Here is a 26192-nt window from a genome sequence, read left to right as displayed (position 1 = left end):
ATAATCAATATAAAGTCAACTTTTAGTTATTATGATACTCAATTTAGTTAAGTTAAATAAAATATCAAAGAAAATATTAAAATAATCCATCAGATAAACGGCAGGCGTGTGGTTTTCTCTCGGCAGGCGTGTTTTCCCCGGCAGGCGTCGGCAGGCGTGTTTTAGTATGACCGGTTAAAGGAGACTTTATAACATAATTTTGGTTATTTTCTGATAGTAAAGAATAATAAAATAGAGTTGTGTTTCCTGTTTAATTGCATTTATCTGTTATTCACAAATTACACATCAATATGTCCATCGTGTTATGCATGTATTCTTGTAAACAAACGAATAAAAAGAAAACACGCGATTTTAAACAGGTGAGCTAAACTGTCAATCGGTTGTTAAATCCGGGTCTGAACCGTTACTTCTTTGGATATTATTCAGAGATATTCTTAATGACCAAAGCGCTTTTTGTGTAGCATTTTACATTTTTGAAGTCATTACATATTTGTACCTAGATGTAATCATGGTAGACGAAGCCACGAAACGAACTCTTGCACAAATTCCGCTGTTAAAAACGAAAGCCGGACCAAGAGACGGAGAGTTATGGGTAACAAGACTTAAAGAGGAATACCAGAGTCTAATTAAGGTATATTTGATTTATCATTATCATTTGTCAGTGGGTAAACCAACCAACCATATGTTTACAGCCCAGAAGCTAATCACGACTCTTATAAAATAACAATTGGTTCACAGCCTACCCTTATGTGGTTTTACTCCCATGTTATGCTCAAACGATATCCGTATTTTACCTAACATATGGGAGTTTATGTGCTTACATATATATTGTGACCACGTATGTGTATGGACTATTTTGTATGTAGAATCTCTCTGTGTACTGAAATGACACTAAAATTTACAGAAATGACACTTACTGTTGATCAAAAATTTGTTGTTCACCACATATTGCTTAATTATATCCATAAATGTCTTTATTGTGAACATCAAGTGATCAGATTCATTTTGACTAGTGTCCCGAGTAAAAATAAAAATATGCACAAATTTTACACATTTTTCTCACTAAGAAATTACAGAACATCAATTGTTCCTTTTTAAACCAACTAACTTGATGCACGAAATGTTCTGAATAAAAAAACACACCTCAAAAGCCAAAATCTCATTGGTAAACACTTAGTAATTTACCATGCAATAAGATTCAATAATACATGACACTACGGTGGGGAAATTAATGTTGATCACAATTCCACTGAATAAAACAGATAAAAGTACTCACAAACAAGGATAGATTAACTAGAGTTTATGAAAAAGTAGACAAGTGGCAGTTAATCTGAAATTAGTATCAACAAAAAGGTTCATGCAGAAAGAAATGCTGATCCATAGCATGAAATAAATGATACGGCGATAAAGAAACAGAGTAATAAACTAGGAAGGATCCTAGTGATGGCACATAGCCGTCTCATATTATGATCATTTAGAATTGGAGTTTAAATAAGTATGTCTCGTTTGATACTCATGTTCATTTCGGTCTGGGACTCAAAGTTATGATTATAAGGGGTCCTCGATCTGGATCCATGATGACCAATTTCAAAATTAATTACTGAACATCAAAGAACTATATATGATATGAGTTAAATTTGGCCCCCATAATTTGCCATTTTTAGACGGTGGCTATAAATAGCCACGGTCTATTGCTACGGTCCTGACCGGAAGAGTATTTCTCATGGGGACCCTAGCGGATAAGGAACGATAACTCTGTTAGGTACATGTATGCAGTGTTACAGGCAATGTTTTATCTATGTGTCGATTTCAGTATGAGAATTAATTTTCATCTTATCAGATATTTTAAGCATTATAGCTGCTAATTATTTTGTACATACATTTATATAATGTATGAAATTAACATGTGTTTTATTCTAAATGAGCCGTTACCCTGTTTGCTTACGCGGTATTAATAATTTAAGCACCAATTGTCAGTTGTGACGTTTAACTCTGTATCAGAACTGCATTTAAACTATATCACTGCGATAATTTGTCAAGAGATCTCACAATAATTGCTTCTTGTTTTTTTAATGATGTAAACAATTGTCAGAAACACTATTTAAACTGGTTTGCCATTTCATATTTTAGCAAATATGCTTCATCGATAAATTAAGTCATTTTCAATGCATTAGTTTTAGTTGAGGCAGAATATTTATTTTGTTGTTGCTTATTCCAAAGAATTCATAACAGATACTGACAATGAATATTACATAAATATTACATAAATTACATTTTATTGAACTTCAACCGATCAATGGCACACTTTCTTCTACAAGTGTGCACATGTTTTCAAACACACAAAAAACTTAAAATTTACGATACAAATGTGTTTATTTTGGACTGACCCCTGTGATTTACAATGTACCTTATTTGTACCCCACTCAGTCTGTAGAAACATTATTTTTATTACAGGCACTTCAATATTCATCAGACAATATTTACTACTGATGTTGACGCTTTACTTGCTGCTGACTTTCTCTCAAACACGCTAATCGACGTCGGATTTTAAATGCACGTGCAAATCGAGTCGCCATTTTACATGTATATAAACTACATATTACGATGTTTCAAAGATTTTCAGTTCAGTTTTTTGTAAGCAAATAAGGGATTAAAGACATTTGCTGTAAAAACGTCTTATGGATGTCACGGCGTGTCATTGATCAGCTCGCGTATCTCTAATTTGCAGCAAACGCTAGCGTTTTTGTGAGAAAAAACAATCGGTTCAACTCATGCGATATTCCATATACATTTATGGTACATTGTGAACGGTAATGTAAGATATGATAATTTTGTTAACTAAACAGTTTCTGTCGAATTTTTTCACAATGATTGGAATAACGCAATTCAATGAGCGAAGTACAAATAGTGACTTTAATTCATATGCGCCCGTCCCTGCTAAATGTATTAGGGTTTTGGGGGCATTTTTTCACTAACAGATAACATTATTTACATATGTACGTAAACATCGCCCCATTTGTTCTCAAATAATTTTTAACTCGCGAGTACAACTCTACTATGAACTTTCTTCGACATTTGTTTCCAAGTGTTAGCATTTTGTCAATAAACATGCATTTACAAATAATGCGCCAGTTTGTTGTCGACTCGCAATTGAAATACACACCGGTTAGAAAGTGTCATCACTTAACGCAATGCTACATCGGCCGTAGCGTATACATCCATGCTATATTTGCAATAAATAATGAATCATGAAGGCCAAAAAAAAATGTGCTTCATAGATGACTGTAGAATTCTGCTGAGCTACAGAACTATAATAGCTTTCCGAAAATATTGCCGGGATTTGCGAACCCTAGATCTATTGTCTAGTACATGCAAAGAATACAATCAAAGGAGGTGGGTGAATAAGGCGTGTAAAATGCCTATATGAGGAATGATTAGATACGGCAAAATTAAAATATCATAAAATCTGATACTTTTTTTTAAAAATAATTAAAAACAATGTATATTTAACGTAAACGTAACATCGGGTTGTAACCTTAAAAAAATTTTAATACTTGCAATATATTGATTTAAACTGGCGTGCGTGTGTCAAAAACCTCCAAATAATGTACTTTTTATAACTTCAATGCCTTTTCTTTCATAGAGTGGGTCTGAGCTCCATATTTTTTGTCACAGTCTAAATGTGGTTTAATGGAATTTAAACCGAATTTTCTCAACAAAAATGTGGAGAGATGACCACTACAGTTCAAAAATGTCATTTTGTAGCTCAACAGTTGAACGTTTTAGAAAAGTCCGTAAATTCGTGCTCAACTTCTCATATAGCATTTAAACAACTCACTTTGTTGTGAATGAAATGGCTCAGTGGTTAGAGCACCTGACATTAGGACACTTTATAGAACTTGGGTTTTTGGGTTGTGGGTTCCATACCACCAAAACTTAAGGTTTATTATTTTTTTCTTATCGTTTTTTTTTAAATATTTCAAACTGAATATAGTTTGAAATTACCATTTTGTAAACTTGTATTATAACATATCATATATATTTAATTGAAAAAAGTCATTCTGGGGCAATCAAAATACATAGTATTACCGAAAACGGGTTGTCAACTGATATAGATACTAACATATACCGTAGATACAAAATATAGATACAAACTTCTATACTACAAAGGCTACTGTGATAAATCTTTGGGTTTGACGGCCAAGAGACACAGCATTTGTAAAGTGTGGATTGAGATCACAGCTACGATTTCCACAGAATCATCCATGTAGGAAACTCACGACCAGTTGTGCGAGTAAGCGTTAAGTATTATAGTCTGTCCCAAGATATTTTTGCCGCATATTTTCTTAAATTATTCAATATTTATAATTACCTCTTGGTTCAGACAATGTTCATTCAATAGTATGAAAAAATCCCAAGATTTCCCCTTTGAAACGCCCCCTCTAGCTTGTCGGGTATCAGTACACGGCTAAAAATAAAAAGTCTACGAGGTTTTTCCATTGCCAAGGAGATGAAGACGCCCGGATGATAACGTTGAAAAATTGCGCAAGGTGTCCTGAGTACTTCCGAATGGAGAAAAGATATGTCAACATTCCCCATTATAAATCTCCGTAGGAAATCTGTTTTCGTTCCTGTGAATTTTTACGAGGGAAAAATGATAACGTGTGAATGAAGTTATCTTGGGAATTTTCCCTTTCATCGATTTAAATTGCACTTCAGTCACAGGTATAAAATGTTATGTTATTTTTTAGAAGAGTTGATATAAAATATTTTTTTCACATATTTATTTGATTTATTTGCACTCACAGTATATGAAGTCAGAAGTGACGCTATTTCCATAATTCAATCAAAATCAGTCAAAAATTGACATTTTTCTCATCTTTTTATGAATGGGAAATATAGAGCGCATGCTTGAACAAGGAAAACATTTTTGTCATTTATTAGCCTTGGCTATATAGATACATCTCTGATTAAAATATTTTGTTCAAGCATGCGCTCTACATGTATGTTTTCTAAGAGAAAAACTGCTTGAAAACAATCTGTTTTATGCTAAAAAAGCAAAAATGGCGGGAAAAGGTTGTCTTTACAATGACATATTTCTAAATTGTGGGCACTTGAATCAAAATGAACATCAAGTAAAACCATTACATATATATCTGAACAAATAAAACAAAGAATTACAGTAAAATGATGATATTCATTTTAGGGGGCCATTTTAGGCCCATACCGTATATAGTCCTTTAAAAAACTGTTTTATTGCTCTTTCAACAGTATCATCAATATTCACACAGTTTTGGGGTTTTTTTTTCTAAATTTATTGCTGGTACATGTATTATGATTAGGGCTATTGTTATTTACCTGATCATTAGATGAAACAAAGTATTTTAAGTGCTACCGTTATTTTCTTCTATATTTCTAATAAACAACATAACAGAGAGCAGGCATTCTGATGCAACATTCACCTTCAACTCCTTTAACATTGAGTAAAGGGAACTGGAAATCCTGAAAAAAATCAAGTCAAATCTATACTACTATATTAAAATAATAGACTCGAATTTTTGGTCCTTAATACCGATAAATTGGAAGAATACTGTCCCTTGTTTTATATATTCTAAACGTCATTGGTACTTGAAGATTACCAATTTGTTTTTTATTTTTTCTCATTTAAGCTTCGCTAATTAATAATTAACAAAAATTCCTTTAAAAACCCTGAAATAATCTGGAATTTTCGGATTTTACAATCTTGCGCTTGCGCAATACATTCAAGCTAACGGTATCTTTAGTTTATGTTCCACAATTTCATATTTGCATTAATAAACTGAGAAAAGATAATACAATACTGATTTATTAAAATGGAGTCTAGACTCATGATGGGTCAAATTTGTGATTTTCGCCAAAAACTTTTTACTTTATGAATAATTATCAAAAAGTTAAATTTATTCAACCTTACTCTATTATGTCAACGTAGCTCACTGTGATAGGCGGAGGCTCGTAGTCCATCCTTCTCCATGGAGAGGGTGTTCGAATCGTATAGACGGCGTTTTATTTTTAATTCATTTGCTTTAAGTAAAACGTGTTTTGGTTTTTTATTGATGATGAGAAAAATATCTATTACCATTTATATAATGACAACAATTACGTAATGTTCATGTTCTGTACATACAAGATCGGATAAAAATAGCGAAAGCACAGATATGAAACCATGCTGTAATGCTTAGAATGCATTAAATAAAACAAAGGAGATAAGTACATGTATTATTGTATATTATTTATTTGTCAGAGAATGCAGTTATATAATGTACATGTACTGATGCACAGTTTCAAATGTAAAGATTTTTTATATGTCCATATGCCATTTCAAAATCCTGGGTACAGGGGATTTGTCAGGCCTTGTACGCTCTTGTCCTTTTCATTGGAAATTTGCTTTATATTCTGTTCTTATATATTAATGATTTTTTATGGGAGAAAGTATAAAATAACAAATATACATTTCAACTAAGAACATGTACTTACTTTGTCTTCGTGATGACAAAAAATATTTGATTACTTGCAAAAAAAATTTCTCATTATATTTCTTAGGAGAGTGAAGATAGAATATGTTTCATCGTAAAAATGAATAATGTCCTGCAAACGCAGTTTTACGATACAATTATTATCGATGAGCTATGTAATCTGCGATTACCTATGTTTATCATCACATGTTTAATCTATAAAGCCAAAAACCTGTGTGACAAAACTTTTCTTCAGATTTGATTGGTTTCTTATTTCAGTATGTTCAGAACAATAAAGAATCTGACAATGACTGGTTTCGCCTAGAATCTAACACTGAGGGCACTCGCTGGTTCGGGAAGTGCTGGTATGTCCACGAGCTTCTCAAATATGAATTTGATGTCGAGTTTGATGTAAGTATCACTGTATCTCTGTACATTTGTGTGTTGTAGCAATAACTCTCAAAAGACCAAAATGTTCTGGGAAATTATCGTAATGCACTAATTTTGAGTCATTATTTGGTTGATGATGGTTTGGATTTCAAGAAATTACTTTCTATAGCATTTGTTAAATACATAAATAAAATATATTTTGCATCCATTTTTAACAATTTAATTATCTTATTGTTTTGTTGCAACCCATTTTCTTTCAATAATTAAAAATTATATTAAATGTCAAATGAATGTCTTTTTTGTAGCCTATTGTGTGGTTAGATGCAATAATAGGGATTATAATATAAATGTTAAGCTCTTTTTTGTCCTACATACGATATATATAGTTCACGTATGTCATAATCAGTGTTTCACAAAAACTTTGTAATTTGAAATAAAGTTAAAAACAAAAATGTTTTGCATAAAAGTTATCATCTAGTATCTCTATGTTCAGAGTAGGACAGAAGAGTCCAGGAAAATAAAACACCTTAAGGTGGCTCTATACACCACTTTTTGATGACGCAGTACGCAAAAAAGTAAATCTGGAAACATGCATTTCCGGTACTGGCTGATTTAAACTGAGGTGAATTGTATGGGAACCGCTATTTTGAAAAATTTGTTAAATGGATAGATTTAATTTGATAATTGGAAAATTCATTACTTACAAGTAATGTGGTATGTGACACCTTCATGTTGTGTGTGGTATTATTTATCGAAATAAACAATAAAATCAAGTATAAATTTTTAAAGAGTTTCTTTAGCATCATCGATATGTTACACCGTAGCGCATTGGGTTAGTGGGTTCACTACAAACCAGTAGGTCATGAGTTTGATTCCCGTTGAGAACAATAAAATTTTTAACTTTCCAAAAATTTCTAAAACGGATTTTTTGGTTGAATACCGTGAAAAAAAATTCTAAACAGGTGAAAATATTTCAATTATTATATACTTTAATGCACATTCATATCGACACCTAACGGGGGTGAGAGGGTTGCTTTGAATTTCTATCAGGTTGGGATACATAAATCCTATTAGCCTAGTCAATGTTCCCCTTTATTTAGTTGACTTTAGTTTTGCACTAAAGCGAATATGTTCACTTATACAGGGCAAAGTCTATAATGAAATATGCATGTATTTATCATTCCAACATTATATTTAGGAAATTTTCTTCAACTCAGAAATGAAAAGTACCCAAGGTGTTTGGGCCTTGGGACTTAGGAACGATAACCCTTACATGAGGAACTTTCATACAAAATAAAATTTAAAATATTTTTTGTGTTTATTTGCAATTGTTTTCATTCAATTTTTTATTTCACATTTATTAAAATACATTTTCTTATAACATCAAGCAACTCTTTCAGATGATTTGTCAACAGAGTAAGAAAATATGAAAAAATATGTCTTGGGGAAATGCTAAAAAAATTGCAATAATAACATTTTTGAATGTTAAGAAGTGTTATATATTTTTTTATGTGTCCGAAGAAAATATCCATCATATGACAAGATAATTTCTCTCAATTTCTTGATAGCTGTCTTTTTAAAAAATATTTTACAAAAACACGAAAAAACATTAAAAAATTCTTTAAAAATACCTATAGTATCCCTATCGTCATTTTAATATTTGATGAGTATATGTTTTGTGGTCTTCTATTGAAAATTGGAATAAACTGTGGGTGTATAGAGCCACCTTAATTGCGAAATATACAAAGAACAGTTACAGTTAAAGTCAACAAAAAGTTTGCCTTGTCTTCTAACAGCATATCTCATTTCTTTATTGTGTTATTTCATGAACTCTTTCTAAGTCTTGAATTCAAAAATAAAAAGGTTAAAGGCAAATCTTCAATTATTTTTTGTTTTTTAATGAGATTGAATGAATTATCACATGTGAATTTGTTGAGGTTTTGGGATATATGTTCATGAAAAATGAAAGACCAAGATTGTTTTGAATTAAATCATTGAGAGTATGATTTGATATTCAACAACTGGTAGTTATATATTACCTTTAGTTATATTACCATAATTATATTTGTGTGTGTTTTTGTATATTTATTTTTTTTTTTTTTTTTTAGATTCCTATAACTTATCCCACCACAGCTATTGAAATTGCTCTTCCAGAACTTGATGGAAAAACAGCTAAAATGTACAGGTAAGGTTAAATAAGGTTTATTTACACAAAGACGAGATGAATCCTTTTATATTTTAGAGATACTTTAAGAGAATGAGTTAATTCATGAACATTGTTTTATTACAGAGGAGGAAAAATTTGTCTTACTGACCACTTCAAGCCCCTGTGGGCAAGAAATGTTCCTAAATTTGGAATAGCTCATGCAATGGCACTAGGGGTGAGTTCAATCTTCAGTAGGCATAAAAATCTTTAATTAATTCTCTTCATACTGTCCCATATTTCACTTCCATCTATTGTCCCCCTCTGCCCCCACCCCTTAATCGTCATTGCTTGTTATTTTTGGTTTTGTATTTGTTTTAACTTTTGATATGATATTTCTAATTTCCTTCCAATCATAATTTGTAGTACATGTACATGTATTAGTAGTTTGTGCAAAGTTCTAGTCCATGAATGGGAAAAAATAGGGATTTTATTACTACTGAGATCTCAGGCAGTGTTACAAGAAATGTATAAGAATGTTTCCCATTATTTATTTATTATTTTTTCTGGAGGTGTTGGGTGTATTGTAGGTTGGTGTACATATATATTATTACATGTACATTATATAATGTACATTCTGAGTGTACTTGAAAGGATGTGTTCTTTGACTTTTTCTAACCAAATAAGGTTTAAATTAATTCCTTCTGCAGATGGGAATACAAATTTGAAAGTATTTTTTTTTAATCCATACATGTATGGTAAATACATTAGTTTAAACAGTTTGTATTTCATAGTTTGTTTGTTTTTTGATTGCTGTCAGAACACTATGTAACAAACATGATAATCATCACTGTTTTTTTTTCAGCTTGGTCCGTGGCTGGCGGTGGAAATTCCCGATTTGATACAGAAGGGCATTGTGACTCACAAAGACAAGCACTCTGAAGCAGACTCCTGATTTAATTTCCCTGGCATTTTTTCATCGTTTGTTTACTGGTACAGAAATCGGTGATAAGATTTCATGACCAGGCACTGTGCAATGACAAGACTTGGGAATTTTTTAGAATTTGGGAAAGAGGGAGACTTGCAAATCAGATTTCTCATATAGATTTTATGATAAGACATTAAATATTGATATACAAAATTTACAAGAGATATACAGCTTATAATTCTGTAAACTTTGATGCATTGATTTATAAATTTTCTTGTGTACACCTTGTGACCTGTACATTTACTATGAAACTGTTACAGCAATGTACCTGTACGTAGTTTTATATACATGTACATAGAAAACATATACTGTATCAACATTGTGATAAATAAATTCATGTACATGTAGATGCAGATAAATAAATGGTAAATAAATTTATTCTTTATTTTTTTATTTGCTTGGCATTAAATATACCAGAGGACATATTTGAAATGTTATCTTCAATTTAAATAACACTAAGAGAATTGATTTTTTTTAAATGACGAAGATTATTACTTTGTATGAGGTGAATTTATTATTAATTTGCATTAATGATATAATATATAGTCATATATTCTCCCAAGTTTTGCACCCAGGTTCTGCTCCTAAGGACACATTTTCAAGATTGCTTATTCCACAGATTTATAAAAATATCTGTACACTGAGGCAAAAAATATTGTATAACAGGATGTACTGGTATTTTTGCAAACATTTCTTGTTTTTTTTCACTTTTTTTTTTTGGTTAACCACCAACAGCTAGGAATATTTAAGACTTCTTTAATTATTTTTGTATGTTTTATTGAACTGGAAAAAACAAGTTTTTTGTATCCCAGTGAATAAAATGTGTAAAAAACATTTAATAAAAAACAAATAAATAAACAACATCAAAAACATTCTCCTCAGTCAATCTGATTAAAATCAGATCCTCAGTTCATATGAAATGTTGCAATGAAATATCATATGAACGGAGCATCGAGGATCTGATTTTAATCAGATTGTCTCCTCAGTGGTACACTCATAAAATCTTTCTGGGTAATATCAGATACAAATGTACTTATTTTTTGAAAAATTTTATTGAAATATTCAAGATTTTCACAAAAAGTTTTGGGTCAAAATGAGTGGGCTTATTTAATTGCATGTTTTTTCGAATATCATTTGCCATTTATTGTCTGACATTTGTTTGTGCTAATACATTCAATTAAAAAACCAAACATGTGTAGGTTGATTAAATTTTGTAATCTAATTGCCATTTATCATCTCCCATTTGTTTCTGATAGAGGAAACAGGAATAGTGCACTTAATATACAATTTCTTAAAAATATGGCGCTTTTGCAAACATCAGACATTTTCAATATTATACAATAGTTAGTTAAAATATACATTCAAAGAAATGCAAATTTCACAATTACCATGAAAGAGTCTTCCATTTTCACTAGAGGAAAAAATAATTACAAGTGTTTTGTAACTATCTCCAAACCGCGTTTTCGACATTCCAATATATTGTGATGTCATCTGTACTGAAATTTTCAAATGACGTCATAGTTTTGACTTAAGATATGCACAGAAAAATGTGTGGGCAAAATGATGGGAAAAGGTGGTAAACCTCTTTATTTCTCACATGCGAATAATAGTTGGTTAACAATACATGCATTTAATTGTTTCTCCTTGCTTGATGAAAAGTAGACAAATATATTTTACAAAGTTGTAAGTCAAGTTTTAAGGGTAAGGCCCAAATAATGTTGTAAGTTTCATTAGAAATTAGATACTAGTATGTCACTTCTGTTGTTGTCATTTTTACACACATTAAAAGTTCTATCATATGTAATCTTGGTATTAAATTATTTATCTAAACCACAAAAAAGGGTCAATTTAATTTAGAGGCTGTTGTAAGAGCACTGTCTTATACCTAAACTGTTTTGTGCATCTCGTGCAGCAAATCTTCATTAAAATGATGGTTCCTCCATTCATTATATTGTTCTTTCAGATACAACATTTCAAGCACAAAACAAAATACATGTATCTTTTTATTGATATAATTAATATACAAATCATATCAAATTTACATAAATGCATGGTCATACAAATTTACTTAGAAAAGTAACTGTTCCATTCACCAAACCTTCGTCACTTCATTGTATTCTCCGTCGGGAAATTGATAATTTTTGATTGGTGGTGTCTCAGTAGGTCCTGATTTAGAATAGGAGAGGATGCTTGGATCTTCCTGCCAACAAGAAAGAAACAATTGTTTATATTTATTCAGCTACAGTAAAGAAAATTCAAGATCTAGTGTTTAGGTTTAGATTTAGGTTTCCACATTTTCATGTCCATGCCCATTTATAGTACAAAAAAAAAAAATAAATATTTGTATAATAATATACGATATAATATCATATAATATCATACAAGTTGGTTACATATTATCCAATATCATTTTATATTATAAAATATTAGTCATCATCGCACCTATCAAGCAAGTTAAATGTTGAGGTACGACAAAGTTTTCTTAGAATCCCTGATAATGGAGATCAGGCTCCGTATCTGAAGCTAGCTTTATGTTTCAAATCCAGAAAAGAGTAAGGACAGCATTTCATTGGAATATTCAAACCTGTGTTTCATTTCTCAAAATCTGATACAAAGAATGGCTCAGATTCAGCATCAAAGCCAGGGCTGGGGAGCCTGCAGAGTACAGCCAATGTTTATGCAAATTTGGTAAAGATTACACCAATAAGAATTGTCTCACAAAGGGCACCTGCACCAAAAACCTTATTAACCTCATCTAGCATCCAAAACCTATCGCTCAGATTCAGCATTCTAGCCTATCAAGTGCATATGTCATGAATGTGTAATTAGATGCACAACCCATGCAAGTTTTATGAAGTTAGAACCAGTTGTAAGTAAGATATAGCCATCAAAGGGCACGTTGTAAGTAAGATATAGCCATCAAAGGGCACTTGCTTTAAACCTTTAACCAGCTCCAAAACCCTTAATCTAATTCAGCATCCGAAACCTTTGGTTCAGAATCAGCATTCAAGCCTGTCAGGTGCATCACTTTTATAAGAGGCATCAGCCACAAAAGTTTGGTGAGAAATCAAAATTAAAAACTTAGCTATGGCCATCTGCAACAAACACTTTAACTCAAAACAACCATAATCTCATTTAGCATCCGAAACCTACGAAACCTCAAATTCAGCATTAATGCTATGCTGAGCTTAAAAAATTAAGGAAAATATATTCCAACACTATTATGATTTTTTAGCCGGGCTCTGCTGAAAGCAGAGTTCTGGCTCTAGGCGGGCAAATTGCCAATGTTACTATAAAAAGCACAACTTCAAAAGTATACAACAAAACAAACAGCGTCAAAGTAAAAGCTTCCGCAATACCAAATTTTGAGAGAATTGTCTATCGTTTTTAGTTTTTTTTATTAATAACGTGTTTTAAAAACAAGAATATGCATTTGGACACATACAATGTGCATGAATGTCCATGAACTACTTTGCTGCGCATTGAAGAAATGAGGATTGAATATGTAAAGCTTGTTGTAAAATTCAAGGCAGCACTGTTGAACTTTTTTCTACAAGACAGAAATATTTTTGTTTATAGCCGCTTACAAAATTTGGTCGCTCTCTGATGCTTTGCCGACATTGAGAGAGAGAGAGAGAGAGAGAGAGAGAGAGAGAGAGATTTTTAGACTTTACTACACAAATGTTGACTGTGTTTTTGGCAACTTTAATTGACTAAACTGGCCTATAAAAATGGCTACATGGTTGTATAATGAAATTCAAGAAACTGTTGCATGATATGACAAATCAGTTTAGAGAGCAACTTGTATCAAATTTGACAATTCATTTTTATCAAAAAGTCAATTGTCAAATTCTGTAACAAATAACACAAGAAGTTTTCATATTTCATATTATCATATATTTGTTTCCCATCTGAGTGTAGGCGTAACTATAATTAACAATTTGAATCTGATTCATCCAAACTGAAAATGAGTTTGTGTGTCTGTCTGTGTGGTATTATATATGTAGGTAGTTGTTTGCCACTACATGAGAAGTGAGGAGACATTAAAAACATATTTTAGCAAATATTGTATAATACATAAACAGGAAGTTAGAAATACAGCACATAAACATTTATCTAAGAATTTTATCCATTCTTAAATAAAATTCTTCATGAGCACCATTTATTTTTTGTAAAAATCTAAAGTTTACCCATGAATATTGACTTATGAACTACAGTATGTAAATTTCATGAACAAACAAAAAACATTCACTTTAACCATCTTTGGTGAGGTTGCCAATAGATAACTTTTAATCTGTAAAATACTTTTTAAACCACTCACTATCACTATAATGTTTGAAATTTTGAAGCATTCTAACAGTGTTCCCGTCACTGACAATCATTTGTAGAAATTTGCTTCAGCTGATTGAGGAAAGAATGTGAAAATGGAAATGAAATATCAACCTTGACCTATTTTGTCAAATGGGTGTTTCCTTCAAATTATATAGTTTAAGATTTATTAACGAGGTTTAATTGAAAGGTTTCCAAAAATAATTTATTAAATATCATCTGAAAAATATAAACCAGCAAATTAAGAAATTTCTCCTCTGTGTTGACACTGCAAGTCTAATCTATTACCAGTACATGTAACCTTGACCTTTACCCTTTAGCCCACAGAATCAGTTGGGTTCTATTGAGAAAGAATCAATATATAGCTTTTCATATCAAAAGCTAAAAGAGAATGAAAGCTTTCATCTATAAACCATTTTATAGAATATAGTATTTATATATAATATTTTGACCTTGACCTTTGAACTTAAAATCAGTAAAGATCTTCATTAGGTGAGATGAAAGTTCAAATAAAAAATTCCTTTGTAATCTTAAGGGATCAATATCATATGTGTCACCATAAAATGTGCATTTTAAGGGTACAAAAAAGACAAAACCTGACGCATTGCTTTGAATTCATTACCAGTAATAACTGACCAATTCTTTTATATACAGTATATGTAAAATAGTTTTTAAATAATTGAAAGAAAGTGAAATTTATCAGGTTTAAAAAAAAAATAATGTCAGAATTCTAACTTTCATGAAAATAAATACTGCTAATTTTTAATTCATAGAGAAAGAGTATGAAGACACGAAGAGGAAAAAATATTCTCAATTAGTTCAATCATGACATTTCACAAACCCTTTCAGACGTAGCTACATACCTGGATAGCTTGTACATATAGTTCCTCCGACTCCTTACGGAGCTCAGCTAGCGCCTCGGCTGCAAATTTAGTAGCTTGATTGATCTGAACACACAAAGCTTTGTATTGTTTGTAGGAGTAAACACACCATTCCTTTTCCAGGTGAAATCTTTTTAACTTTTCCTCCCTAGTTAATTCTGTATTTTCTCTGGTTCTCTCGCTGCAATAAAAAGAATCAATCATGTAAATTAATTAAGTGGTATACGAGGTACAATAACAGCGTCATATTTAATGTTTTAAACCCTATCAAAATATCATAGGACACCAGTATACCCAATATACTACAAATCGTTCAATCATGACAGAGGTTCATATTGATATTATTCTGAATGAACAAAACAGAGACACCAAATAAGAAAATAAGGTATGGAAAACGCATAATGTGGAAAATCACTTAGCAATCCCATTAGACTTTTTGAGTATTGGTGACCTAATAACAAGAGTAAATTCAAAAATATTTATATCACAGTACATTCAGTTTGGATTTAATTGAAGTGTTTTTCTTTTATATACAAGGAGAAGTAACTCCAAAGTAAACAGAGTCTGATATCTAAATATGATTGCTCTGCAAAAATGAATTTTAGTTGATCTGGCCACTATGTTTAACTTTAACATATCAAAATTTAACAACACAGAAACTTTTTTACCTTGCTACTCGTTTCAATCTTCTTTGAGAATCAAACTCGTCTACAGGTTTCAACGTTCTCTCCAATCTTTCAAGCTTCATAAGTTCATTTTCAATTTTTTTCTTTTTCTTTTGTTCTCTTTCTAATATAATTCTGGGGTCTATCTTGACTTTCCGCTTCATTGGCATGGCACTTGTCAATTTAGAATGGATAAATTAATATTCTATATGATCATTTATTAATACCCCGGTAAGTACCGTATTATCGATAATATCTCCATTCAAATATTCATTTAGTTCATATAGGACCTATGCTGTTTTCAACAGATAAGAAAATTAATTTTATGATTTTAATTCCTGATATATGCATATACAATGTATTGCGCAAACACAAATATAATAAATCAAAAATTGCAATGACACTGGTATATTAATTTTGTACATTAGAGTTATTATGCTTTGAATTAAGTAAAAAAAAAAATACTACTTTATATATCTGGAAAAAGTTTGTTATGAACTTGCTGTGGTTGACATATTTTTCAAATACTTACTTCAATGTCCCAGATTCATGAAAATACTGTGGCTTACAAGTGTGGAAACTGTTACATAATAATTTATTGAAAGAGCCTGCTTGCAATATTCTGAAATATAAAATATTTGCATTTACTATTTCAGTTTTTATCTGGGCTCTGCCGAAGGCAGAATCCGGGCTGTAGGCAGGAAAATCGCTAATGTTACTATAAATAGCACAACTTAAAAAGTAAACAAAAAACCGAACAGCGTCAAAGTAAAAGCTTCCGCTATACCAAATTTTTAAAAACAAAAGTATGCATTTTGGACACATGCAATGTGTATGAATTTCTATGAACTACTTTGCTGTGCATTGAAGAAATGGGGATTGAATTTATAAAGCTTGTTGCAAAATTCAAGGCAGCAACTGTTGAATTTTTTTCTACTGGACAGACATATTTTTGTTTATAGTCGCTTACAAGATTTGGTTGCTCTCTGACGCTTTGTTGACATTAAAAGCATGAGAGAGAGAGAGAGAGAGAGAGAGAGAGAGAGAGAGAGAGATTTTCAGTCTTTACTACACAATATGCATAAAGACACATCAAAAGAGCCCGGCTTTCAGTACTTCAGTACTTTGATTTTAAAATGGATAATCTATTAACATGTATAGAAAAACTGTTATTAAGAATCAAACTGGTAATGAAAAAAGAATAAATGTAAAGATTATCTTGGAGATAGTACAGTAAATTAAATTAGGGATGTCTTTGATCATATAAAGAAACAGATTTGCTATGGACAGGTTGAAAAATTGGTACCAATAGACCGTTTGGGTTATAATAGCCCAGTTCAGATAAAAATGCATGCGATACCAAATGGGGTAAAATTTGAAACTGTAAAAAAAAAAATAATTTCATTTAAATTCCACTTCAATTTACTGTTGTGAATTCATAATCATAAATATACATTAATGCAACGATATTTTATAGAGGCACAGAGAATATTAGACTCTACTGTTCGGGAGAAATGCAAAAAGATGTATGATCAGGTATGGTACCTTTACGTACCAAGGGTAGCTTGAATAACTTATATTGATTTGTTTTACACCATGACAAAACTTTGGAATGAGCAATGCACTTAAATGAATGTGTAACGGGATAGGAAAAATCTAACAGACCAGATCGGGACTTGAACCTCGACCCCCTGAATCTATAGTAAGGAGCTATCTGAACCTCGGCCCCCTGAATCTATAGTAAGGAGCTATCTGAACCTCGGCCCCCTGAATCTATAGTAAGGAGCTATCTGAACCTCGGCCCCCTGAGTCTATAGTAAGGAGCTATCTGAACCTCGGCCCCCTGAGTCTATAGTAAGGAGCTATCTGAACCTCGGCCCCCTGAGTCTATAGTAAGGAGCTATCTGAACCTCGGCCCCCTGAGTCTATAGTAAGGAGCTATCTGAACCTCGGCCCCCTGAGTCTATAGTAAGGAGCTATCTGAACCTCGGCCCCCTGAGTCTATAGTAAGGAGCTATCTGAACCTCGGCCCCCTGAGTCTATAGTAAGGAGCTATCTGAACCTCGGCCCCCTGAGTCTATAGTAAGGAGCTATCTGAACCTCGGCCCCCTGAGTCTATAGTAAGGAGCTATCTGAACCTCGGCCCCCTGAATCTATAGTAAGGAGCTATCTGAACCTCGGCCCCCTGAATCTATAGTAAGGAGCTATCTGAACCTCGGCCCCCTGAGTCTATAGTAAGGAGCTATCTGAACCTCGGCCCCCTGAGTCTATAGTAAGGAGCTATCTGAACCTCGGCCCCCTGAGTCTATAGTAAGGAGCTATCTGAACCTCGGCCCCCTGAATCTATAGTAAGGAGCTATCTGAACCTCGGCCCCCTGAATCTATAGTAAGGAGCTATCTGAACCTCGGCCCCCTGAATCTATAGTAAGGAGCTATCTGAACCTCGGCCCCCTGAATCTATAGTAAGGAGCTATCTGAACCTCGGCCCCCTGAATCTATAGTAAGGAGCTATCTGAACCTCAGCCCCCTGAATCTATAGTAAGGAGCTATCTGGCACTGGTATTTGAACTGGTCTGATTGTCACATTCAGAGAAATGATCTTTCCCCTCTACGATCACTGCAGACTCTTCCCCTGGCAGGAGTAAAACTGTCAGTTCCAGGGGAACGTCACAGCACCAAATGTAACAGGATGAGGGAAATAATGACCGGAACAGACCGAAATTTAAATCCTGGCCCCCTGAATCCCTAGTCAGGTGCTCAAACAACTGAGCTATTTGGTGCTTGTTTTCAAACCAGTCTGTAGATAATCACTTTCCGAGAAAAGATCTTTGCCTTCGAAGATCATTCCAGGCTCTTCCCCTGGCATGAGTTAACCTGTCAGATAAAGAATTTAGTCACGGCACCAAATGTAACCGAATGGGAGAAAAAAATGAATGACCAGACCGGGATTTAAACCCCGGCCCTCTAAATCTCTACCCACTGAGATATCTGGCGCAAGTACAAGCTAGTGTAACCAGAGACATAAATAACTCTGGTGTAACCAAATAACATATTATCAACGTTTTCAGTGCTTTACGTCGTGTAAAACTGAGATATGTGTTCCAAATCTGATAACTTGTATAAAGACCATATACAAGGGCAAATTTTCTATTTACATGGAAAAATTACAGAGTTGACATTGCTGAAGAAATTCGAGAAAATATAGGCCTAATGCCTCCTTTATCACTTGTACATTTATCATTTTACATTTTAAATTGATTTAAAGACCATATACATTGTAATTGTTCTATCCTCTACAATCTGTATTTTACCTATTGCATTGTTTAAAAGAAGACAAAGCCATAACTCCCAGACTCTTGACTCCTTATAAAGTTAACAGAGGCGTTTCGGAATCAAAATATCCTCGCTCGCTTTATTCTTTTTACGAAAACGATAACAATATTGAATTTTGCTTTTATTAATTTCTGTTTGTTATCTTTTTTATGCTCTTGATTAATAATAATTACATGTAGTCGTTAAAGCTAGTCGAAATAATTTTGATTCATTTTTTATAATTATCGTTTTTGCAAATTTTGTCTGGGAAAATTTGGCGCCAATATTTTGTTTACTTGGAAGTTGAAGACGAAATGGTGTTGCAGAACAGTGGGAAGTACAAAGCGGATAACGATCCTGATAACACGGGGTATGGCGATAGCTGAATTAAACAATGTGCTTAATATTGTAAACTACATACTAGTGTAATCCTTCGCATCAGTATTTCATAGGACAATATCAGATTTTGTGGGGAAAAAAGATGGAAAATAAATCTTAGTTTCTATATATGACCTTTTTAGAAGGTTGCATAATGTCTCAATTTAAAACAGGTGTATGAAAATCAGAAAATGTCACAGTATGTGCTTACCTGATAACAGTCACTCTTAAAAAATCCTTTATTAGCATTAAACCTGAGACATAATTAAATAACATTATGTTATTTATGTCTCTGCATTAAACTGTAACTGTTAGAGATGATTTAATTATTGATCTTTGTTGTGTAATTGCGCAGACGAGAAGATGGTTCAGACAGACGCCTTCAGAGGGCACTTGCTGGTGATGCAGTGGACAGCAAGTTTGGGTTTGACAGATACAAAGAAGCAAAGGATAGAACTGGATGGCTTATCAATATGCACCCTGTAAGTTCATTGAAAAAACAAATATATTGATAATAAAATAGATATTAGATATCTTTGGAATTCCAGGATATATTTTTAACTCAATAATTGCCTTCAATTTTCCTTTAAGAAATATCATAGCTTTTTTGCCTTAACTCTTATGATGTACAGTAAAACTCGTTTAGTACGAACACAGATTTTGCGAATTTACGGATATAGCGAAGTCATCTGGGATCCCCAGCTATGTAAATTTAATGAATTTCTTATACGGTTATAATGAATTACGGATATAGCGAAGTAATTTCATAGGTCCCAGTGACTTCGTTATAACCGAGTTTTGCTGTATATGCATAACCATAAAAGCATAAATGGTTGCCTTAATTTATTTTTTCATCTAATTTAACAGCACCGAAAACATTCCTCATACACAACCTATACGCATGATTCCAAAATACTGTCGGTACAAGAGCTTTGAAAATACTGGAATTTGGGTGCTTACACCGCCCGTAAAAAAAATGCAAAAATATTTAAAAGATCATTTTTCTCAACCAACTGTTCTTAATAGACGGTCCAACAACATTAAAAATGATATAGGTTAATGTAAAATCATCAATTAACTTCACAGTAACTTAATTCTAAACTAACTGCCCTTTAGAAAACTGTGCAAAACATTAAACAAGATATTGTTTAAAATCATCAATCAACTTTTTGGTAAACTGTTCTTTATTTCTAAACCTATACATGTACTATAATGGCAAAAATGTAACTTTGTATATTGCTAGAAAATCACATTATTTTAAAATTTCAGTTTTGGCATCATAATTTTTATATGCTCTAAATGTTTTGAACAATGTAAAGCAGATAGAAGACTAAGTTGTACAGTACGATTATAGTAAACTCTTTTTCTATGAAATGGAAATGGCAGCATTTTGTGGGGAGAGTCTCATTCCATTATTTGGAGTTAAGATACCTTGTGTTTTTATTCTGCAGAAGTAAACTTGTGTAGATTTTTTTTTTGACGGAATTGAAACAATTCTTTTCTTTGAAAAGTGTTTCTGTCAGAACAATCTTAATACTTTTTGAAATGCTCCCATCAAAAGAAACATGACGAAGGAAAGAAAAGTACATATACCATTCTGACATTATTTTACTTCTATGAATTTTTATAGGCAGACATATTAGATGAGAATAAGCAGTTGATTAGTGCTGTGGATTATTACTTTCTACAAGAAGATGGGTCTCGTTTCAAGGTAATGAACAAAATTTGAAATATTTAATTAAATTGTTCATCTCACCATTTAAAATGTATGAATCAATTATCATGATTTATATCAGAAACAGAATTCAATATTCATGTACATGTATTCAACAGTATCAACCTAAATGAATTCTATGTATCTTGAATTCTGATTAAATATTATTGCTATCTATATATTATGTATATTTACAATTTAGGCCACACTACCGTTCAAGCCATACTTCTTTGTTGCTACAAAGCAAGGATGTGAAAGAGAAGTAGCATCATATTTGACCAAAAAATTCTCAGGGAAATTAGCCACCGTAGAGACTGTTTTTAAAGAGGATTTAGACTTGGTAAGAAGACAACTTCTTCTGCAATTATACATTTTAATCTGCTGTAAGATCTAGATTTTTTAGTGGGAGATGACATCTGTCATTTTTTTTTTATTTCAGCCAAATCACTTGGTGGGACTAAAGCGACAATATTTGAAGCTGTCTTTTCTCTCAGTGGAGGACCTTACAAAAGTGAGGCGGGAAATCCAGCCAGCAGTCCGCAAAAATAAAGAGCGAGAACAGTCCAGTGAAGCTTACACAACGTTGCTCAGCAAGTAAGGGTGCACACATTCTTTAACAGCGGCACTTGCATATGAAAAATGGCTGAACATGATTTAATTTTGACTTTATTTACAGCCATCTTCTTGGGGCAGATGGGGATAATTCTGAAAACAAAGCAACAAATCAAATGGAAAATATAATTGACATAAGGTACATGTAATGATACACAAATATGGTACATTGTATTTTATATAGATAATTATTGATTTGAAGAATCCATGTGTGTGAATTATGATTATATTCACAGTATGCAATATTTGATCCACTCCATTAAATGTAATCATAGGTCATGATATGAAATTCAGATTCTTTTTCATAATTGATTTTTCGTAAATTAGTGATTTTCCTTCACAATAATCAGAACATGTAACTGAATATTGTGAATTAATTACAGAGAGTATGACGTTCCGTACCATGTGCGAGTGTCCATTGACCTGAAGATCTTTGTGGGTCACTGGTACACGGTGAGGGGGCGGGGATCACTTCCTGTAGAAATTCGCCACAGAGAGGACCTCGTCGACAGGCCGGTCAGCTCTTGTTTCGTCTGTAAACATAAGAGTGATGTGATGATGTTTACATGTTTATACCATTTTAACCATTTAATTTATATGATTTTTGTGTTGTAGGATCCTGTTGTTTTGGCTTTTGACATAGAAACAACAAAATTACCTCTGAAGTTCCCTGATTCTCAAACTGATCAGATAATAATGATATCATACATGATTGATGGCCAGGTAAGTCTGTTAAAAACTCTACATGTTTGTGAGATTATATACAGGTAAGTCTGTAAAAAACTATACATGTTTGTAAGATTATATACATGTATTGTAATTTACTTGTTGAGAAAATTTTATCCACATGTTACTAGGTTACTTTGAAAATTAAAAAATAACATGTCAGAAATAACACTTAATTGTGATGAGTAAGATATCAAAGTATCTGTAAGCTGAGCCGAAACCACCTCTTGGGGCAAAATTCATGTCCATGATCCAAAAAGTGTGATTTTCATTCACCCTCAGATGTACCAAAACTTGTTTTGAATGGAGGTGTTTTCAGAATATTGAAGATTCATTGAAACATCCTGAAGATAAAAAGATACTGTAAATAAAGTATTACGCATGCTAGAAATTTTGTTGAGATTCTTAGTCAACCTTAGCAGTAATGATATGCATGCAACAAATTCACCTCTGCAAGCAAATATTTATTGTGGTGTACCAGGTCAGTGATTTTTCTACAGCCAATTAAGGTTTGAATTTCGGCCCTTAATTTACCCTTCCAAATTTCACTGACTTTTTCCCACTTCAACATGTACTTTTTCCCAATATTTTTTTAGTCCACCTCCTAAAAAATTGAGGATTGTATATTACTCTAAAAAGATCAATTAATTCACTGTATAGTTTATCTATTTGCAGTAATACTCTTGCTATTCCCATTTGACCAATATGATTTTTTTTCAAATTCCAAATCAGCAGGTTCTTTTTTAAAAACGGAAAAAAAATTACTGCATGTCTCTTTTCTGTATTAAATGAATAATGTGACTACTTTATAACTCTTACTTGTGAAAATTGATTTCCATTATTCAGTTGTCAACAGGCCAATCACTTATTATACTAGATTTACTGTATGAATGACTGGCTTTTTCAGGGTTTCTTGATCTGTAACCGTGAGATTGTGTCACAGGACGTAGAGGACTTTGAGTACACCCCACGCCCCGAGTTTGAGGGACCATTCACTGTCTTCAACGAGCCAGATGAGGTCAGACAATTCAGCCAGAAAATTTTTTACATCTTAACAGGAGGTGTAACATGTTGACATATTTTTAGCTCACCTGAGCCAAAGGCTCAAGTGAGCTTTTCTGATCACAATTTGTCCGTTGTCTGTTGTCGTTGTCGGCGTCGTCGTTGTAAACTTTTCACATTTTCATCTTCTTCTCAAGAACCACTGGGCAGATTTCAACCAAATTTGGCACAAAGCACCACTAGGTGAAGGGGATTCAAGGTTGTTCAAATATAGGGCCACGCCCTCTTTAAAGGGGAGATAATTGAGAATTATTGAAAATTTGTTGATATTTTTCTAAAATCTTCTTCTCAAAAACTATTCCGCCTGAAAAGCTTAAACTTGTGTGGAGGCATCCTCAGGTAGTGTAGATTCAAGTTTGTTCAAATCATGGTCCCCGGGGGTAGGGAGGGGCCACAAGAGGGGGATCAAGTTTTACATAGGAATATATAGACAAAATCTTTAAAAATCTTCTTCTAAAAAACTATTAGGCCAGAAAAGCTCAAATTAAAATGGAAGCATCCTCAGATAGTGTAGATTCAAGTTTGTACAAATCATAGTCCCCGGGGGTGGGGTGGGGCCACAGTAGGGGGATCATGTTTTACATAGGAATATATAAAATTTTTTTTTTAAAATCTTCTTCTAAAAATTTATTAGGCCAGAAAAGCTCAAATTAAAATGGAAGCTTCCTCAGGTAGTGTAGATTCAAGTTTGTTCAAATCATGGTCCCCGGGGGTAGGGTGGGGCCACAATGGGGGAATGGATTTTTACATAGGAATATATAGTCAAAATCTTTAAAAATCTTCTTCTTAAAAATTATTAGGCCAGAAAAGCTCAAATTAAAATGGAAGCTTCCTCAGGTAGTGTAGATTCAAGTATGTTCAAATCATAGTCTCCGGGGCAAGGGTGGGGCCACAATTAGGGGATCAAGTTTTACATAGGAATAATAGAAAAAATCTTTAAAAATCTTCTTCTAAAAAACTTTTAGGCCAGAAAAGCTCAAATTAAAATGGAAGCATCTTCAGGTAGTGTAGATTCAAGTTTGTTCAAATCATGGTCCGCGGGGATAGGGTGGGGCCACAATAGGGGGATCATGTTTTACACAGGAATATAAAGAAATTTTTTTTAAAAATCTTATTCTCTAAAACTATAAGGCCAGAAAAGCTCAAATTTGAGTGGAAGCATCCTCAGATAGTGAAGATTCAAGTTTGTTCAAATCATGGTCCCCAGGGTAGGGTGGGGCCACAATTAGGGGATAAATTTTTATACAGGAATATATAGAGAAAATCTTTTAAAAAATTTCTTTTAAAAACTTTTTGCCCAGGAAAGCTGAAATTGTAACCATCCTCAGATAATGTAGATTCAAGTTTGTTCAAATCATGGTCGCTGGTGGTAGGGCGGGGCCACAGTGGGGGATAAGTTTTTATATAGAGAGAAAATCTTTAAAAATCTTCTTCTCAAAACTATTTGGCCAGGAAAGCCCAAATTTGAGTGGAAGCATCCCCAGATCGCATAGATTCAAGTTTGTTCAAATAATAGTCATGGGGTATGGTGAGGTGGCTGAGGCCACAATGGGGGATGAATTTTTACATAGGAATATATAGAGAAAATCTTTAAAAATCTTCTTTTTAAGGACTATTTGGCCAGAAAAGCTTAAACTTGTGTAGAGGCATCCTCGGATAGTGTAAATTCAAGTTTGCAAAATCACAGTCCCTAGTGATAGGGCTGGGCAGTGATGGCGGTTTGAATTTTTACATAGGAATACATAGAGAAAATCTTTAAAAATATTCTGGGAAAGTTTTCGGTCCAAAACTCAGTACTTAATGTGAAAGCACAGGTTATGCAGATTTAAGTTTGATGAAACCATGATTCCCTAGAGAAAAGTGGGGCCACGAAATGGAAGGGGGGGGGGGGTAAATAGGAATAGAGAAAAATCTTCTTACAGGTACAACAACAAAAGGGGCTTGGTATTTACCCCCCAAAAAAGAGGTGGTTAAAAATTGGCAGATTTTCAATTTTTTTTTAGCAAGATCTACTGTACTTAGTTGTCAAGATATTTTGATACTGTAATGCTAATTTAATCAGAATTTAGGCAATTGTTGCTCAGGTGAGTGGTGTGGCCCTTGGGCCTCTTGTTTAAAGTGAATTTGTTTGTTTCCTGTAGGAGGCTTTGCTGAGACGATTCTTTGACCACATTCTGGAAGTGAAGCCCCAGATATTTGTGACGTACAATGGAGATAGTTTTGACTGGTATATGCTTTATTGGATATTAATTCTTACATGTAGATATATTAGTGAAGTCCGTATTTAAGCATTTAGAACCACAATTTGTAGGCCATTTGTTGAGACGCGAGCTGCTATACACGACATAGACATGTCCCTAGAGATAGGCTTCCAGAAAGACAACCAAGGAGAGTACAAGTCCCGGCCTGCTGTCCACATGGATTGCTTCAGGTGAAGTGTTCAATAGAGGACATTAGATGTATTCATGAAAACATTATCCTTTGTACATGTAGCTCTTCAA

The 26192-nt window shown here is 33.0% G+C and overlaps 3 protein-coding genes across 3 annotated transcripts in view; 2 read left to right on the top strand and 1 right to left on the bottom strand.

The window, feature by feature from the left end:
• Positions 1-476: 476 nt before the first annotated feature.
• LOC128155726 (ubiquitin-fold modifier-conjugating enzyme 1) lies at positions 477-10390 on the top strand. The gene is made up of 5 exons (XM_052817574.1): positions 477-631; positions 6771-6902; positions 8990-9066; positions 9172-9262; positions 9890-10390. Exons 1-5 carry the CDS (start codon positions 509-511, stop codon positions 9977-9979), a joined length of 513 nt encoding a protein of 170 aa, XP_052673534.1. The 5' UTR covers positions 477-508; the 3' UTR covers positions 9980-10390.
• Positions 10391-11997: 1607 nt separating this feature from the next.
• On the bottom strand, positions 11998-19309 carry LOC128155725 (39S ribosomal protein L40, mitochondrial-like). Its single transcript, XM_052817573.1, has 5 exons — positions 19199-19309; positions 16420-16509; positions 15891-16061; positions 15205-15403; positions 11998-12212 (listed from the first exon to the last, which is right to left on the bottom strand). Exons 1-5 carry the CDS (start codon positions 19228-19230, stop codon positions 12102-12104), a joined length of 603 nt encoding a protein of 200 aa, XP_052673533.1. The 5' UTR covers positions 19231-19309; the 3' UTR covers positions 11998-12101.
• Positions 19310-19453: 144 nt separating this feature from the next.
• Positions 19454-26192, top strand: part of LOC128191778 (DNA polymerase epsilon catalytic subunit A-like) — a 34761-nt gene continuing 28022 nt past the window's right edge. Inside the window, exons 1-11 of the mRNA XM_052864074.1 lie at positions 19454-19569; positions 19933-20059; positions 21208-21288; positions 21494-21631; positions 21731-21885; positions 21968-22042; positions 22287-22419; positions 22519-22626; positions 23537-23647; positions 25833-25918; positions 26003-26122. Of these exons, the coding sequence (XP_052720034.1) occupies positions 19514-19569; positions 19933-20059; positions 21208-21288; positions 21494-21631; positions 21731-21885; positions 21968-22042; positions 22287-22419; positions 22519-22626; positions 23537-23647; positions 25833-25918; positions 26003-26122 (1190 nt within the window). The 5' untranslated portion in view covers positions 19454-19513. The remainder of the gene's footprint in view (positions 19570-19932; positions 20060-21207; positions 21289-21493; positions 21632-21730; positions 21886-21967; positions 22043-22286; positions 22420-22518; positions 22627-23536; positions 23648-25832; positions 25919-26002; positions 26123-26192) is intronic.

The sequence above is a fragment of the Crassostrea angulata genome, chromosome 7 (assembly GCF_025612915.1).
Source record: "Crassostrea angulata isolate pt1a10 chromosome 7, ASM2561291v2, whole genome shotgun sequence".
NCBI classification, from domain to species: domain Eukaryota; kingdom Metazoa; phylum Mollusca; class Bivalvia; order Ostreida; family Ostreidae; genus Magallana; species Magallana angulata.
This window is presented reverse-complemented; position numbering and strand designations above follow the sequence as displayed.

What these genes read in the sequence shown, in the direction of transcription:
- LOC128155726 (XM_052817574.1), top strand. Translation starts at nt 509, where the DNA reads ATGGTAGACGAAGCCACGAAACGAACTCTTGCACAAATTCCGCTGTTA. An exon ending in AATTTGATGTCGAGTTTGAT is followed by an intron (nt 6,903 to 8,989) that starts GTAAGTATCACT and finishes TTTTTTTTTTAG; the next exon opens with ATTCCTATAACTTATCCCAC. An exon ending in AAAACAGCTAAAATGTACAG is followed by an intron (nt 9,067 to 9,171) that starts GTAAGGTTAAAT and finishes GTTTTATTACAG; the next exon opens with AGGAGGAAAAATTTGTCTTA.
- LOC128155725 (XM_052817573.1), bottom strand. Translation starts at nt 19,230, where the DNA reads ATGGCTTTGTCTTCTTTTAAACAATGCAATAG. An exon ending in CATGAATCTGGGACATTGAA is followed by an intron (nt 16,062 to 16,419) that starts GTAAGTATTTGA and finishes TAAATTGACAAG; the next exon opens with TGCCATGCCAATGAAGCGGA. An exon ending in TATATGTACAAGCTATCCAG is followed by an intron (nt 12,213 to 15,204) that starts GTATGTAGCTAC and finishes TCTTGTTGGCAG; the next exon opens with GAAGATCCAAGCATCCTCTC.